The sequence below is a fragment of the Myotis daubentonii genome, chromosome X, assembly GCF_963259705.1.
Source record: "Myotis daubentonii chromosome X, mMyoDau2.1, whole genome shotgun sequence".
In the NCBI taxonomy this organism is placed as follows: Eukaryota; Metazoa; Chordata; class Mammalia; order Chiroptera; family Vespertilionidae; genus Myotis; species Myotis daubentonii.
The window spans coordinates 52,174,066-52,191,756 of NC_081861.1; the positions used below are offsets into that span (position 1 = coordinate 52,174,066).

Consider the following 17,691-nt stretch of genomic DNA (forward strand, 5'->3'; position numbering starts at 1 on the left):
TCAAGAGTGCTGATTGCTAAGGGTGTGAAAGTGCTCACAAAACAACGATCACAGGCAATTGAAAAGGTAGAAAGCTGTTGATTTGGATTAACGAAAAGCAGTTAGCTGGTGATATAGCATTTCGGAGGCAATGATATGTGAAAAAGTGAAGGTGCTGCACCTGACCTAAAAGACACCCTGGAATGAGTGCTGAAAGTGATTTACTATACATTTCATTTCCTTTTTGTTAAATTTTCATTTACATTTCATGTCCTTTTTGTTTTTAAAACGTTTATAGATTAAATAGTGCATTACACATGTACTGTATATAAGAAAGGTAAAAACAGAGTCATTTGGGGGTCTGGAACAGATTAATTCAATTTACATTATTTCTAATGAGAAAAAAATGTTTGGATTTTCAAACAAATCACTTCTCGAACAGCATTCCAGAACAAACTAAGTTTGAGAACCGAGGTTCCACTGTATTAAGTTCATTGTCTGCAGAAAAAGAAAACTCATCCTAGTTCTTTAATAAGCAATACAGCTGGAACTAAGCCTCAGACAATTTGTAGGCTATTGTCATTTTAAATGAACTGGCTTGTTAACAATATGTAAATCACTGGTATGTATAAACTAATAATATTGATGGCCTTGAATATTGGTCAGATTGCCTTCATTATCATCTCTGAATTCTTCGTTTTTAAAACAAAGCTTCAAAGACAAGTGGGATTTTTGAGTATTGATTGGTTTGAACCTTTTATAAGACCTGTTTTCCAGCACATAGACATTGTAAAACAACTATTTATTACTAAAAGTTGGGTTTGTTTTATTGGAATTAGTAGTTTGGTGCAGTTGAAAGAACATTACACTGGGAATCAGAATTTGGAGTCTAGTCTTGACTTTACATAATATCAGGCAGATTATTTTATCTCTCGTCACTCAGAGATTCTCCTCTGGGGATTGGCTGGGTGTATGTAATCATGACCTAGCTTTTTAAAACTACATGTACCCCTTCCTGTCTCCCCCACCAACAATGTAATTCTGCATTATCTCCTGCCTCCACTCCATCATTTTCAGGAGTGAGCCATTGTGTATGTTATCACCCTGAGGTGCTCTGGGTTTGGAAATTGTTGAGTACTGTTGATATCAAATCTCCCTTCCAACTCATTTAGCTTTTTTTACTGAAAGTTCATCAAACTTGAGTTACACACAGGCCTGTTTAAGAACTGCAAATTTTAACTTCTCAACTTATAATATTGAGAGGAAAGGTCACCTGGTACTCTAAAAGGACATAGGAGCTATCAAATATACAGTGGTAGGCAAAAGTAAGTTTACAGTTGTTCATATAGAAAATAATGCAATAATAATGATACAAGAATATATTCTGTTTCATTTACTCACAACTATAAACCTACTTTTGCCCACACATGTACATTGTTTCTTAGCTATAGGCCGAGCATTACTATGGTTTAGTCCTTTTTCATTACAGATCACTATGATTTGCAGTGTAAATCCAGCCTTCCTCCCCTAGAGTCAACACACCACTGTTGATAATATGCAAGAACTTGTTATAGCAAAGCCTTTTTTAAAAAAGTATATATTTTATTGATTTCAGAGAGAAAGGGAGAGGGAGAGAGAGATAGAAATATCAATGATGAGAGAGAATCATCCATCAGCTGCCTCCTGCACCCCCATCCCTGGGGATTGAGTCCACACCCCAGGCATATGCCCTGACCAGGAATTGAACCCTGACCTTCTGGTTCATAGGTCGATGCTCAACGACTGAGCCATGCCAGCTAGGCAACATAGCAAAGCCTTATATGTACTAGAGCTAGCTCTGAATTTGCTCACCATTGCATCACCGACCATAATATCTGGTTCATAGTAGCCATTCAATAAATATCCCATGGGTGACTAAATTAAAAGATGAATTTAGGGAGAATAGGGACCTACAGCCAAAAAGCTTTTCTGTTGACTTTAGCATATCCTAGTTGCTAAATGCAGAAACAGAGAGAGGTGAGAAGTTTGGGGAAATATTTTTGGGTGGTAAGAAGTGAATGATTAAGAACCCCAAGGCTGGTTTTTAATTTGATTGGGACTGCTCACTTAAACTTTAACTACCTATGGCAAAATAAATCAGGTAGTACCTTCTCTGAATAAGAATGATGCCAAAATAATTTGGTTAAAGTTTAATCAGAATATTTAAGTAATGACCTATTCCATTACTTATTTTCTGAGCCACTGATAAGCAGAAAAATGTTCACTTATTGTAAGGCTCTTTTAACATATGAGTCCATTTTCTTTCCAAGTTAAGATTTAGTGAAAATGTTACCATTTTATATATATATTATAGGGTCTCAGGACTCATTGCAAACATAAATATATGTATATTATGGATATACTAACAGAAAGCTAAGGAGACTGGGATAAAAGTCACACTGACCCAGGGTGGCCTTATGGTAAAGTAGATTGTAACCCATGTTGCTTGACTTGGGAGGGACTGAGAAGTCTCCTTTTCCCAAAAATAACTCCCCTGTGGATTTTTCCAATTCTTGAAATACCACTGTTTAGACTCTGGATTAAGGAATTGTCTGTGTTCCAGAGTTCCCTGTTTAAAGGTAAATACACCTAAGAGAGCTAAGTCCTTATCAACCTGAATGACATCACTGGATGATGAAAGATCATGTTCACTGGACAAAAACAGGTTACAGAATGGCTATCTTTTGAAAGGGTGGCAAGGGTCCTGAGCAATGAATCCTGTCTGAGGAATGCAGAACTGAGTGTGTCACTGAGCTAAAAGACATATGAGAATCCTGGAAAATAAGACACCGTAAAGCCAGGAAGGGCACTGAAAGGTGAGATCCAAAAATACTACTTCAGATTATCATTACCTACTTTCCAACCTTGCCCAGGTAGGGTTTCTGCATGAACAACGTATACTCTATTTTAAATGCAGACCTCTCCTTCCAGTCTTGTTCAATTGATTATGCTATTTTTAGCTCAGCTTCCTGGCTATCAAGATCATTTTTGTCATGATTCATACAACATAATAGTCATTCCCTCTAGGGGCAGAGCATCTATAGATTTATTGCGTGCCTTCCACATTTTTATCGAAGTCATTAGTTCTTAATCTTGGGTTCAGGCTGTCTGTAATTTATCTAAAACTGTACATAACATTTTTTGTGTGTATAAGAATTTCTCTATAGAGAGGGGTCCAGAGTTTTTAGCAGGTTCTCAAGGTGATCCATGACCTCAAAAAAGGTTAAAAACCACTGATCCAACTATTCAATATTTTGAACAGAACAGTGCTAATAAGACAGAGTTCTGTAAGATCACCAAGAGTGCCTTTCATCTTGTTTGGCACTGATCCACCAGAAATGTTGAGGTGTAGTGGTGGACTATTACATGTCAGTCTCTTGTGATTTGCCTTTGTCATAAAAGTGGAAGGGAAAAGTGAATTCCACCTACTTTGGCATTCTGATTGTTGAAATTTTCATACTGCTGATATTTAGTTTTTAATCTCTCTTTTTAAAAAATATATTTTATTGATTTTTTACAGAGAGGAAGGGAGAGAGATAGAGAGTTAGAAACATCGATGAGAGAGAAACATCGATCAGCTGCCTCCTGCACATCTCCCACAGGGGATATGCCCGCAACCAAGGTACATGCCCTTGACCGGAATCGAACCCGGGACCCTTCAGTCCGCAGGCCGACGCTCTATCCACTGAGCCAAACCGGTTTCGGCAGTTTTTAATCTCTTAATATAAGGTCATTCTTAAGACCATCATTTTGATTCCTATACACATCAGACACCATATATCATAATATATTTAGCCTGAATGTAATTATAGCTACTTCAAAAACCCATGTGATTAGCTAAAATTAATACACATCAAAGAAAATACGTAAGTTACAGCTTGCTATCTGTTTTCTACATGGCTCTGAACAAGTATAATGTGAATTAAATGCCAACCTATCTTAAAACCTAGGGTCTCAGTTATTGTACAGTTAGAATATATATAGAAAGGGCTCCACAGTTTAAGAAAATCCTCTACATGAAAATCTGGATATGACTAGTAGATCTTCATTACTTTACTTAAAAAGGATTCAAAAGGGAACCTTCATGCACTGCTGATGAGAATGCAGATTGGTGCAGCCACTATGGAAAACAGTATGGCATTTCCTCAAAAAAACTAAAAATGGAACTGCCATTTGACCCACTGATCCCACTTCTAAGAATATATCCTAAGAAGCCTGAAACACCAATCAGAAAGAATATATGCACCTCTATGTTCATATAAGTGTTATTTACAGTAGCTAAGATCTGGAAACAGCCCAAGTGCCCATCAGTAGATGAGTGGATAAAAAAGATGTGGTATATTTACACAATGGAATTCTATGCAGCTATAAAGAGAAGGATCTCTTACCCTTTGAGACAGCATAGAGGGACCTGGAGAGTATTATGCTAAGTGAAATAAGCCAGTCAGAGAAAGATAAGTATCACATGATCTCACTCATATGTAGAATCTAATGAATCAAATAAACTGATAAACAAAAATAGATCCAGAGACCCAGAAGCATGAACAGGCTGTTGACCTTCAAAGGGAAGGCAGGGAGGGTGGATAGGAAGAGATCAACCAATGAACTTGTATGCATACATCCATAACACATGGACACAGATAATAGTGAGATGAAGACAGAAAAGGGGTGGAGAGGGTCAATGAGGGGTGGGAGAGGAAGGGATGTCTGTAATACTTTCAACAATAAATATATATTTTTTAAAAAAAGGACTCAACTTGGAAGGAAGTCAGACACAAAAAATTCCTTACTGAATGATCCCATTTATATGAAGTTCAAGAAAAGGCAAAGTTAATCTCTAAATGATGGAAAACAAATTACTGGTAGTCTAGGTCCAGGATGTTGGTGGGATTGCACAAAGGGGTATAGGAAATGTTTTGGGATGATGGACATGCTAGATGGTTGTAGTGGTTTCCTGGGTATATACATATGTCAAACACATCAGCATATCAAACAGGTGCAGTTTATTCTACATAAAGTAAATTTCAGTAGTTTCTTATAGAAGATTTACCTTAGGATAATTAAAATAAGATGTTATTGAATATTATTTATTGAACCTTAAAATAAGCTTTAAAATCTGATTCATTATGTAAATGAAAAAGTCTACCTGTGAATTTCTTCAAGGTGGGATGTAGGTGAAATATAATCAATGGAAGGGCTTTTTAACTGGTGAAGAGGTGATATCAATGCATTTTAGTTACTATTTAACATACAAGAATGATATCTCTATTAATGTGGAATACCCCAACAGTAAAACAGTTTAAATAATTAGTTCAGATTATCTAAAATTGATTTTGAGTGTCAATTTAGAACAGTTTCCTAAACTGGCCTTTCCAAAGTAGATAGCATGAGACATAGTGATAGCACAATAGCTCATTTAAAGCTACATGGTACATCAACCGTGATATCAACATTTTGTATTCACTAAAGGAACATTGTATTGGGAATTGTTTGCCTGTACATTACTTTGCATTTAAAAATTGGGTTATTTAAAAAAAATTGCTAAGCTCAGATAGTGAATAACAGGGTGGTTCCTTCGGAAATCTAATATGATAAATGAAGCATTAATTTTAAGACCTAGTTTTAAATGCTATGTACCAACCAATATGAACCCTTTAAATAATCTTCTCTGGAATTTTTTAAGATTTTTTTCTAATCTGGGATATGGTAATGGTGAATTCTTTTCTTAGTGGTTAATATGAAAATGGGAAGCATTGAACTAATCATAGAAATAATATTGAACCCAATTAAAGCCACCTTGTCATGTGTGCATATGGAATGTAACAAAGAGTAGCTAAAAATACAGAAATAAGATTTTCTGAAATACTACACAAGTATTAGTTGTATATACAGATGTCAAAACATAACACATCAAACTGTATCCTTGAAATAGGTGCAGTTTATTCAACTGAATTAGAAATCACTTGCTTTTATAATTAGTTATGCTTATGTGTTAGTAAAATTGTAAGTACATTTTACTGGTAAGGCAGGAACCCTTGCATTTATTTAGTAGTTATCTTGACCTGTTTATTTTGGATTGATGGTAGGAGCACCTTGTTAAAAGAGGGTTGGTCAAAATGGAGGGAGGTAGTGGGTGATTGGTTAGGTCAACTGAATTCTAAGTGCCAGTAATGGGTTCCTTAGTGATAAACACTGCAGTTAGGCTACCAGCCTATGACTTATTCTGGTTTTTCCTTATCACCCAAGGCTTTAATTGCAATCCCGGGCTCTGGCTTGGGCTCCAGCTGGATCTCAAGCTCAGGCACCAGGGCAGGCTCCAGGGAAGACTCAGGAATGGTGATAGGCCCATGATCTGCCCCCAGGACGGTATCGGGTTCAATCTCATGGAAGGAAGTTGGTGTTGCTTCTAGTTGAATAACATCTTCAGATGGCATTGTCTCGAACTCTGTAACTCTGTTTGTCATTGGTCTGCAGGAAGAAGGCCCAGAGAAGACCAAGTTAGGGTTTGACATTTCACGTGGAGCCATAGGTTTCAGTGACCATAGGTCCCAATCTGTTCAAGACCTCTGTGATTTCTGATATTCTGGTTCACTGTTAGACCACGTGTCTCTATTTTGGGTGCAGAAAAGTTATGTCTCAACAATATCATTAGAGTTCAGGAGAGAAAAACCAGTGTTCCAAATGTGGGAAAACATATCAAGGTGAAAGGATCTATTCATCTAGTAAGGTCTTTGAGGCCCAAATCCATGACTCGGGTGTTATCTCTAGCTCACACTGCATCTAGCACAATACTTGGCATCTGGTTGGTGCCCAATCCACAGTTGTGGAAGCATAGAAATGGAAAGATGAACAAATGAACAAGTGTGATATACATTCACGAAGAAATGGCAGAGTGGTCAAGAGCATAGGCTGTGGGCCCAGTCACGTTCTGACTTCTGTAGACCTTAGGCACTTTTGCCTTTGTGGGACCCTTGTTCCAAAAAAATATTGAAAATTATATTTTATGACCGGTTGGTAGAAAGACAAGTATACTAATATGCTAAATCATTTTCTTAGACCTAAAATGGTTATTGTGGTTAAATAAGTTGATATAAAGTGCTTAGAAGAGTCTGAAACACAGCACTCAGTAAACAGTACCCAACATGATTCTTTTATAAAAGTAGTGAGAATGAACAGAAAGATACCCCTGATATTTTATGCTAAAAGGAGTGCTTAGGAAGAGCTGACTGAAAGAGATATGCCAGAGAAATGACTATATTCAAGTAAAGACAACAAATTAAGGTCTTACTCGAGTTCTGTGGTGGTTTTAGAAGTTCTCTTCCTTTCATTCCCCTTTGCCTTTGCCTTGCTCCTTGCGTAGCACACCACAAAGGTGATAATGGCAGCACCTACTAGGGTACCCACCAAGGCCCCAACAATGATTCCAACTTCTGGATCTGGAGTATACAAGCAACTGGTTAGTAAAGTGGAATATATTGTCTCTGCCTCATACATGTACTTTTGTGACAGGGGGAAATATTTGGGGCATTCATAGAGTGGAAAATATTGGAATTGCATAGGCTGGGAGTATGGAAACCCCTAGAACTCTGCCAGTTGGACTCAGGGGGGAAGCATGATGGCTAGGTCAACTATGTAGCTTACTCATTCACATTTACACACATTAAAAAAAAATGCCAACTTGGGGGAGGTAGCATCACTTTCAAAAAGGGGCATCATCCTATGCACCAAGAGGTTGCTAGTTTGATTCCTGGTCAAAGCATATGCCCTGGTTGCAGGCTCAATCCTCAGTAGGAGACATGCAGGAGGCAGCCAATCAAATTTTCTCTCATTAATGTTTCAATCTCTCTCTTTCCCTCTCCCTTCCTCTCTCTAAAATCAATAAAAACATATTTTTAAAAACTTTATATTTAAAAAAATTAAGTTTCGAGGAGACTTCAGTGTGCATTTGCTTGGTGAGTGAAAGAAACACCATGGAGCTGCACTCTGGTGACCAGAGAAATGACCTCTGTTACAGGCATGGACATTTTAGCAGGTTTTCCAAGAGAATAGGTCAAGCGGGTCCCTACATTCTCTCTCATAGTTTCCATGCTCACTATGGAGTCTCATATATTCTGACCACTGGAAAGGGATATGCCCGTTTCATAAACTGGTTTATTAGATCAGTCTATAGAGAAATTTATTGTGTGAGATGATTCAGCTGAGCACGAGACTTTATTGTCCCCAAGAGGCCATGTATGTGTTCCAGGAAGGCTCATCCCCATCCATCTCCCTTCAAATAAGAATGGACATCTTATATTTTGAGACTAAAACCTAGTTGAATTGCGGGATTATTCCTTCAACATTTTATGATTAAAGGAATACGTGTGCATAATTTAGAAAGTCAAACAGTTCCACTAGGCATCTAACAAAAACAAACCAAAACAAAAATCACCAGTCCTCCATCTCTCAGTCCCATTCACTAGAGACAATCATTTTTAACTATTTTGTAATCTTCTAAAATGTGCCCCCATGTTTCTATTATGCTTGTTCTAATATGTCCTCTATGTTTTCCAATTTTGGTTATTTTCTATTGACTTCCTACTCTGGAAGTTGAAGTTTTAAATCTCTTATAACATTCCCCTCATACCCTACCACATTCTCCTTATATATTTACTAGTGACCCGGTACATGAAATTCATGCACATGGGGATGGGGGGGATGTGAGGGATGGGGGTGTGTCCCTTAGCCTGGCCTGCACCCTCTCCAATCTGGGATACCTCGGGGGTTGTCCAACTGCCAGTTTAGGCCCGATCCCGGGGATCGGGCCTAAACCAGTAGTCAGACATCCCTCTCACAATCCAGGATCACTGGCTCCTAACCACTCACCTGCCTGCCTGCCTGATCACCCCTAACCACTCACTCTGCCTGCTGGCCTGCTCACCCCCAACTGCCCCCCCTCCGCCAGCCTTCTTGCCCCCAACTTCCCCTCCTGCCAGCCTGCTCACCCCGACTGCCCCCCCCCCCGCTGGCCTGATCACCCCTAACTGCCCTACCCTCCTGGTCTGATCGCCCCTAACACCTCTGCCTCAGCCCCACCACCATGGCTTTGTCCAGAAGGTCTTCCAGTCTAATTAGCATATTACCCTTTTATTAGTATAGACTAGAGGCCCGGTGCATGAAATTCATGCATGGGGGGAGGGTGTCCCTCAGCCCAGCCTGCACCCTCTCCAATCTGGGACCCCAGTGGGATCAGTCCTAAATGGGTAGTCGGTCATCCCTCTCACAATCCAGGACTGCTGGCTCCCAACCACTCTCCTGCCTGCCTGCCTGATTGCCCCTAATCACTCTGCCTGCCAGCCTGATCACCTCCTAACCACTCCTCTGCCAGCCTGATCGACGCCTAACTGCTCCCCTGCCAGCCCGATTGCCCCCAACTGTCCTCCCCTGCAGGCCTGGTCCCACCCAACTGCCCTCGCCTGCAGGCCTGGTCCCGCCCAACTGCCCTCCCCTGCAGGCCTGGTTGCCCCTAACTGTCCTCTCCTGCCGGCCCAGTCGCCCCTAACTGCCCTCCCTTTCAGGCCTTGTCCCTCCCAACTGCCCTTCACTGGCCTGATCACCCACAACTGCCCTCCCCTGCCAGCCATCTTGTGGTGGCCATCTTGTGTCCACATGGGGGCGGCCATCTTGTGTGTTGGAGTGATGGTCCATTTACATATTACCTCTTTTATTAGATAGGATAGCACAAGTTGTAGGTAAATCCAAGTTTGCAATATTATGACTATGTAAATATTTCCACAGCTGCATAACATAGTATTAGTATGTTTCTCTCTTATACATTTTAAATTTTTCTGAGGTTAATAATTGCCTCATTTGGTGATTTTAAAAAAATGTATTATTGCTAATCCCCCAAATTTCCAGTAAAACTATTGAACTCCTTCAATAGATTCTAACACATAGAATAATCTATAGGTTTCTTATGTTGTTGTTTTATTTTCTTCAGAGACATCCTTGTTGGAATCCTCCATCCTCCTCTCTCAGCATGGGCTGACTATTTTCCTGCTCTATTGTCATCCTTCACCCTCTTTTCACCTTTATCCCTATTTTATAGATAAAGAAAGTTCCTTCAAGATACAGCTCAAATAGCACTTTATTGGTAAAGCTGGCCCTGGTTGTATAAGCATAATTAATTATTTCTTCTTTAATGTCCTATACTAATAGACCCTTGCACACCTTTATTATAGCATTTCACACAATTTTAATGTCTGTTCATCTCTCTAGCTCAGTGGTTCTCAACCTTGGTTGCACATTAGAATCACCTGGGAATCTTTTTAAAATCCTGATTTCTGGGCCTCATCCTCCAGAAATTCTGTTTCTTTGTTACTAATGTTGTGGCCTCACCCCATAACAAAGAAACAGAATTTCCAGAGGATGAGGCCCAGAAATCAGGATTTTAAAAAGATTCCCAGGTGATTCTAATGTGCAACCAAGGCTGAGAACCACTGCTCTAGCTAAACTGTGAGGTCCTTGATTGTAAGACACATACCTTATTAATCGAGAGGCAGGGAGGCAGGAAAGAAGGAAGGAAGGGAGGGAGGGAGGGAGGGAGGGAGGGAGGAAGGAAGGAAGGAAGGAAGGAAGGAAGGAAGGAAGGAAGGAAGGAAGGAAGGAAGCCAAGTGTCAACATCACTGGAAAGAGGATTCAAAAGGAAGAGAGGTTCAAGTATAAATCCTAGGAGTCTCTACATCTGCTGTATGACTATACCTCTGGAAAGGTAAAATGGGATTGTGGAAGATCCAGAGAAAAACAGCAGAAATGGATCAAAGTACTGGGGGTAGAATGGGACCACAGAAAGGACAGAACAAACAGATGAAGCTTCTTCACTTTGAATAAAAAGAGCTGAAAGTGATATAAGGATGAAGGTGTATCCTGGATTTGGAAAAATGTTTGGATCAGGGCAAATAAAAGGAAGAAAGCTCAGCTTCATAGGAAAGCAATGAAACTGGCCACCTGTATATTGTATGTATTAAAATCATACATTCAAAGTAAGTTAGAAAAAAGGAATAGATGACATGATCCTAAGTGTTAAGTGATCTTTGAGAGGTATAGCAAGATATGCTTTATGGAGGCTTGCCATTGACTGGTCCAATTTGAAAATTCCAAGCCCTCAAATCTATGATTAGTAACTAAGCACTTTTGAACTGGAAGGTTGAGGTTTAGAGGCATCCAGACACTGCAAGTTACTAACTGGATTACCTTGGGCATATAACTTACCTACATGAACCCCAGTTCTTTCAGTAAAATGAGAGTAACACATCCTGCCTCCTAGATAGGGTATTTGGAAGACTGAGAGAAGTAATGCTCACAGTACCTGGCTGAGTGTCTGGCACATAATTTGTACTCCACAAATATTAGCTACTGTGACTGTACGTATGAGTGTTCTTATTACTATTATTATCAGGGGCATATCTTGACAAATTAGTTAAGAACTGGAAAGTTTGTGAGCTCCATGTTTGACATAGATTGCTACAGTTTCACCTTGATTTACCAACAGTGCAACAAAGAAAATTTAGCCTAGTACTATCAATGAGGCTGTTGTTTTATTTATTAAATAGTAATTCCTACTTTCTAGAGATTTTGTGAAGGTTGAACAAATTTATTTTTATAAACATTTTAGGGCAGTGTGTGGGACATATTAAATATTGTGTAAACAATAGATACGTATTAGGATGATAATGCATCATATTAACCTTTAAAGCAACAAATCTCCAGAGAAACAGGAAGGACTAACCAGGACTAATTAATTTACTTGATTGGCAGCCCCAGGATACTTGACTTAAGGAGAAACTGTTGTATGATCAACTCACGTGAAATAGTTAGATCGATTTCACAGGAGCTATTGCCGAGGTTGTTGATTGCAGTGCACTTGTAATGACCTTGTTCAAAATTGGTCAGATTTCCAATAACCAAAGTCCCGATGGCTGGGTCTGTCAAAACAAGGAAACAGACTTTTGAAATCTCTTATGTGGGTAGAGATGGCAATGTAGCAGATCATTCAATGCCAACCCACTCCCTCACATTAGTTTCCCTTTCTTGAGGTGTGCAGGGTCCAACTAGACCCCTTAAGACTATTCCAAAGGTAGCCCCATCCCACCACCTCTGAGCCAAAACCAGGTTTGGCTTCTAGAAGTTGGGGATAAGACCAGATCACAATCATCTCTTTTCACACACCCCTCCCAGAAAAATAGAAGATTGATCTGGAAGATGAACAGTCAGCCACACACACAAGCTATCAGCTACCACACACACCATACCTTGCCAGGGGCTTCTGAGGTATATACTTACTGAAGCTTTCTTTCACTGGGATGATGTCTTTTCCTTCAAGTTTATACCAGTGGTACACAGGGGAAGGCGTTCCAAGCACCGAATGGCAAGAAAGAGAGATTGGTCGGCCGGTTTCTGCTATTCCTTGAATGCTGCAAAAGGGCTTAGAAGGTTTGACTGTAAAATAATGACAAAGAGTAAAAATCCTGTTGAATGAATGACAGTCTATAACAATTACAGTCACTTCCTCATTTTCATTTTGTGAAATGTCCGCTGCTTTTTTTTTTTTAATCTTTAAAACTTATTTTGACAGTTTTCTATTTGTACCACCAGGTGGGAGTAGAGCACCTCAGATGCAAGAACCTTTCAGTCACCAGGCCATTAAGATTCTAATAGCAAGTCTTCCATCTGCCTCTTTCCCAGATCTATAACCAGGAATTTCCACTTTGTGTGTAAAAATATGGCTTTATTAAAACAACCAAATGTAAGCAAACCCTGAACAATTAGGAGTATAGTTTATACTCTTGAAGCACAGTTTCAAAGGAAAATATAACCCTTAAATACTTTGAGATAACCTATTATTTTTCTTTTAAAAATTATTATATTAATGCCATATTTTTATTTTTCCTTTTACTTATGAGTTACTTTTGGAACTTATTTTTCCGGGGTGCACAAAATGGTTGGAGGGTTTGAATTTGCCTGTGTCACTCATTGGTAGGGGAAGCCCATTTTTTTGGGGGGGGGTGCTACAGAGTGTTGAAATCTTTATTCATTTTTCACTCCACAAGCAAATACAGTGGGGCCTTGACTTACGAGTTTAATTCGTTCCGAGACCGAGCTCCTTAAAGAGCTCGTTACCTCAAATTACTCTATCAACTCAATGCAAAAAGTCAGCCGAGAGACAGCTGGTATCTCAAAAAACTCGTTAGTCGGGACACTCGTAAGTCAAGGCCCCACTGTACTTGAGGGCCTTCTGACACAGTTCTGAAGTGGGGTGGGGAGAGTAGTGAAAGAGGGCTTTGTATTTCATGTATTTTGTACTGAGAGCAGGAGGACCACAGGAGGAATTTAAGTAGGGGAGGGATGATGGCCATTTTAAAATTTTACCTGAATCACTCTTACTCTTGGGTGCCTGAACCAAGGGAGAGGAGGAGACAAATTCAAGAGGTACTACAAGTCAACAGGATTTGGTGACCAAGTGGATATGGGGCATGAGGAAGAAGGTGGGGTCAGTGATGTCTCCCAGATTTCTGATTTGAACATCTGGGTACATGAGCTTGCCATCATCCCCTGAGATAAAGAATACAGGAGGAGGCACAAGTTTTCAGGCAAAGAGTGGGAAGGAGGGAGGAGTGAGAATGAGGTCAGTTTGGGACATACTGAATTTTAGCTGCTTATAAAACACCTCAATGGAGAAGTCCTGTGGGAAATTGAAAATCTGAATCTCCTCACTCATCTTACAGCTCACAGCTTTTTCTAACCTTAGTCTGACAGAAAGTTAAGTGCCTGAATGTGGAAACTTTCCAACTCATCTTCCTTATCTTAAGTTGGATTTAAAGTCCTCCAAAGACGTAGGTTCTCTAACTTAGGCTAGTCAGACCTTAATACTCCAGACCTCCCAGATTTCTGCTCTTGCTTGATAGGTAGCAGTTAAGAACAGAGCTCTGGATAGACACAGAATACTGGCTCTGCAACTTTACCCTAGATGTGTTTAGGCAAGTAACCTAACATAGCCAAACCTTAGTTGACTCATCTGCAAATGGTGAACAGGTGATTCTCTGAGCTCCAGCTAATCCAAATATATTGTATTTATATTAATGAAGCCATGTTTATAGAGCCTTGCATACAGAATTGCTGTTGGCCACGAGCAGAACTAATTCCCGCAGCTGCACTTTATAGCTTGCTACTGAAGTTAATCTTCCAATCTTAGATTCTAACCTACTGTACACATGAGCAAGTAATATAGATATATATTACAGGTAGATATACTTGTAGCCCTTTGAAACACTTCACCATCCCTATCTTTAAACAGTTGTCTTTTTAACTAAGAGAAGTTTTTTTTTTTTCTCTTTACCTCTCCATTCTCTCTGCCTTTCCACTGATTTTCTCAGGTGGGGACAATTCATTGGCTATGCCTACCCTAAACAAGACTATTTAACCAGAAGTCCATTGCAACTATCATTAGATTTAGATACTGAATTTTTTTAAACATGGAGATTTTATAGCCTTTACAGCAGAATACAGCAATTTGAAAAGAAAATTAAATGGGGTATTTTATCACAGTCAGGTACCAGGACTTACATTAAATGATGGACAAAAACCTCAATGACTTTTATTCATTTCTTGAGTCCAGAATCAAATCTAGATAGGCATTGTATTTATATTTTGCTGGACACATGTTCTCCTTTAATTTTTTATTAATAAAACACTTAGTGAATCATTTTGAACCATGTCCCAAACCTATATATTTTCTAAAACTACTGCATCACTATTGAATTGGCACTTCATCAGTTAAAGCCCACAATTTACTGCCAAAGCCATTGACCTACCATTTAACTTTATTGCTTTCAACAGAATTGGGGTGGGAGGAAGAGGCTCACCTCAGAAAACAAAAGAAAATGCTTCAGCAATGTCTCAAACCTTCTCTAAATATATCATTTTCTTTTATATGCCAAATTGCATAAGGAAGATGATTCTCATTCTAAATGCATACAAAATAATTATTCAAACTTCCGCTGGATATTTTTCAGCGATTCATTTTTCAAGGCTATCATACCTAATGGAGCTCTCCTAAATGAATGGTGTCCAAACCACCTGGGCCTTTGCTCATTGCTGTTTTCTTCACCTAAACTGTGTCCTGATACTGCAGCCCCTTTTCTACCTTACACACTCTTACACATCCTTCAATATTCAGTGCAAAAGTCACCTTCTCCAGGAAACCTTCTTCATTTCCCCAGACAGCTTTTAGTCCTTTCCCCTCTGTCTCCCAGATCTCCTCTCCTACCTTCACTGTTTTTAAGTTATATATCTGCCTCCCTCACTAGATTCTGAGCTTTTGGAGGGCTCAGACCCTATATTTTACATCTTTCCATCACCATTGCCTAGCACAGTAACTGGACATGTGCTCAGGGTTTATTGAATGAATTTATTCATGAACAAGTAAATGCATGGGATCAATCAATGTCCATCACTGGGTAATAAAATGACTCTAAAGATGCATTGCTAGGAAGATTGATCTTTAAGAAAATATTGGAACTTCTTTCCACCATTGGACTGACCCCACCATGCCCCACCCCACAGTCAGGATAAGCAGAACAAGCACTCATATACAATGGAATTTGGGAACTGTAAAGAGCTGCTTCAATTTTTAGAAAAAATTATCAATTTCAAAATTTTCAAAAGCATTAACTTGTAGCATGCTTTTGTTTTGAGCCCAATTAATAAAAATAGAATTTTTGAGAGTTCCCAAATAAACAAAGAAATCCACAGACCCTTTGCCTCTTAAGTTTTCTGGATCCCAGATGCTTAAGGAAAAGTCATGACACAGTCATTGCAGGAACAACTAACCCAAATACTCATGGGAAAGAACAACTCAGAGAGAAAATGACCCTCAGCTTCTTATGGAAGTTGATTAGGGATTTTCTGAACTTTAAATTTAAGAATATTAACCTTTCTGCATAACTATCTCAGGACTATTTCCAAGATCAGTGATAAAAATGTTTGGCTTCTTTGTCTGTTCCTGGTCAGAAGGACAACCCAGAGCCAGGGAGGAACAGAAACCCATTAGAGGACTAATGCATCAAATTCATTGAACATGGACAGTATATAATTTAATCCTAATAGTAAACTTGTAAAGACAGGGTAGGAGTCATAACTCCATATCAAAATGGCCAGAGCAAGGTGGACTGACCTGCTTGATGCCACAGAGTAGCCAAGTAAGAGCTAGAACCTAGGTCTTCTGACTCAGAGCCTGAGGTGCTATCATCTATATCAGACCATTTAGTTTCCATGTAAATGACTAATCTTCCAAACCAGAGCATCAACTTTACCAGGAAAGGGATTGTGTATACTTATCTTGTTTTTTCTTATACCCCAATGCCTAGAACAGGGCTCAGCAAAATAAAAACAGGATTGAGGTACACCACTCTTAAAAATCAGTGCTTGATTACCAGGTGTGTAGATGCAGTAGCAAACCTCACAGTAAGTACATGGTGCATTTCTAGCATCACTTGAATGGCAAGCTCAGACAACTCTGGACATTTCCCCTAGGTGTTCACCTTGTTACTGATTGCTGCTTTTTCAAGCTACTCAATTATCAAGTCGCTGGTTTGATCTAGCTCTTCCTTTCCTGTAATGGATGTACTCAGCTTGAAAAGAGCAATAACTAGATCAGCTCTAATTGGGGTTACTTAGAAGTGGGAAAGCCCTTAGTTAAAATTGTTAGTTGGTCAGGGTTTACAGCCCTTTCATCCCTCCCTTCAGTACATCTGAAGGTCTGCACACAAGACCTGCTAGGCTGAAAGACAGGAGCAAAACTCCCATTGTCTTCTCAAACAGAGGTTGAAAGGAGCCCTAGAAATCTCTAAAGTTATGAATTTCCCAAAAGCAATAACCATGCCTCCAATGCTGTAAACCTTATTGCTGCTAGCACAAAGCAAGCACTCAATAAATACTGCATAAATGAATTACTCCAAATTCATTTGAAGAATGGATATGACTTGTCCAGTGTCACATAATGCATATTTGTATATATAAATAAAGTCATTCTCAACTCTAGCTTAACATGTGGCTCTTTTTCTAAATGGTGTTAACATTTAAAATTTTTGTTAAAGTATAGTTAGCATACAATAGTATATTAGTTTCAGGTATATAAAATGATTTGATATGTATATACCTTATGATGTGATCACTACACTGATCACAGTTGTAACCAACTGTCACCATGCCAAGTTATTACAATACTAGAGGCCTGGTGCATGAAATTCATACATGGGGGGAGGAGGGGCCCTCAGCCTGGCCTGCACCCTAGGGGGATTTCCGCAAGGATCGGACCTAAACCAGCAGTCGGACATCCCTCTCACAATCCGGGATGCTGCATGCACCACTGACCAAACTTTTCATACAGGTGAAACACATCTTGCTGTTGTATGGGCAGCTACATTTTTTGCCTTGATTATAAAAAGTAGTACATAACATGATCCTTCTGAGGCAGTAGTACCATTTTCCCCATCTTATGGGTGGACAAACTAAAGCAGAGGGAAGTTAAGTAATTGGCTTTGTCACACCGTTGTAAGTGTCAGAATCAGGGCTGACCACAATATGTGCAAGCCAGAGTCCATGCATGTCATCGCTGCATCATCCTGCTTTTTCAG

At 39.4% G+C, this 17,691-nt stretch overlaps 1 protein-coding gene across 1 annotated transcript in view; it reads right to left on the minus strand.

Moving 5' to 3' along the window:
• Positions 1-5,937: 5,937 nt before the first annotated feature.
• VSIG1 (V-set and immunoglobulin domain containing 1) overlaps positions 5,938-17,691 on the minus strand; it is a 36,748-nt gene continuing 24,994 nt past the window's right edge. Inside the window, exons 5-8 of the mRNA XM_059678851.1 lie at positions 12,341-12,496; positions 11,863-11,982; positions 7,307-7,454; positions 5,938-6,486 (exon numbers count right to left, since the gene is read on the minus strand). Coding sequence (XP_059534834.1) covers positions 6,237-6,486; positions 7,307-7,454; positions 11,863-11,982; positions 12,341-12,496 — 674 coding nt within the window. The 3' untranslated portion in view covers positions 5,938-6,236. The remainder of the gene's footprint in view (positions 6,487-7,306; positions 7,455-11,862; positions 11,983-12,340; positions 12,497-17,691) is intronic.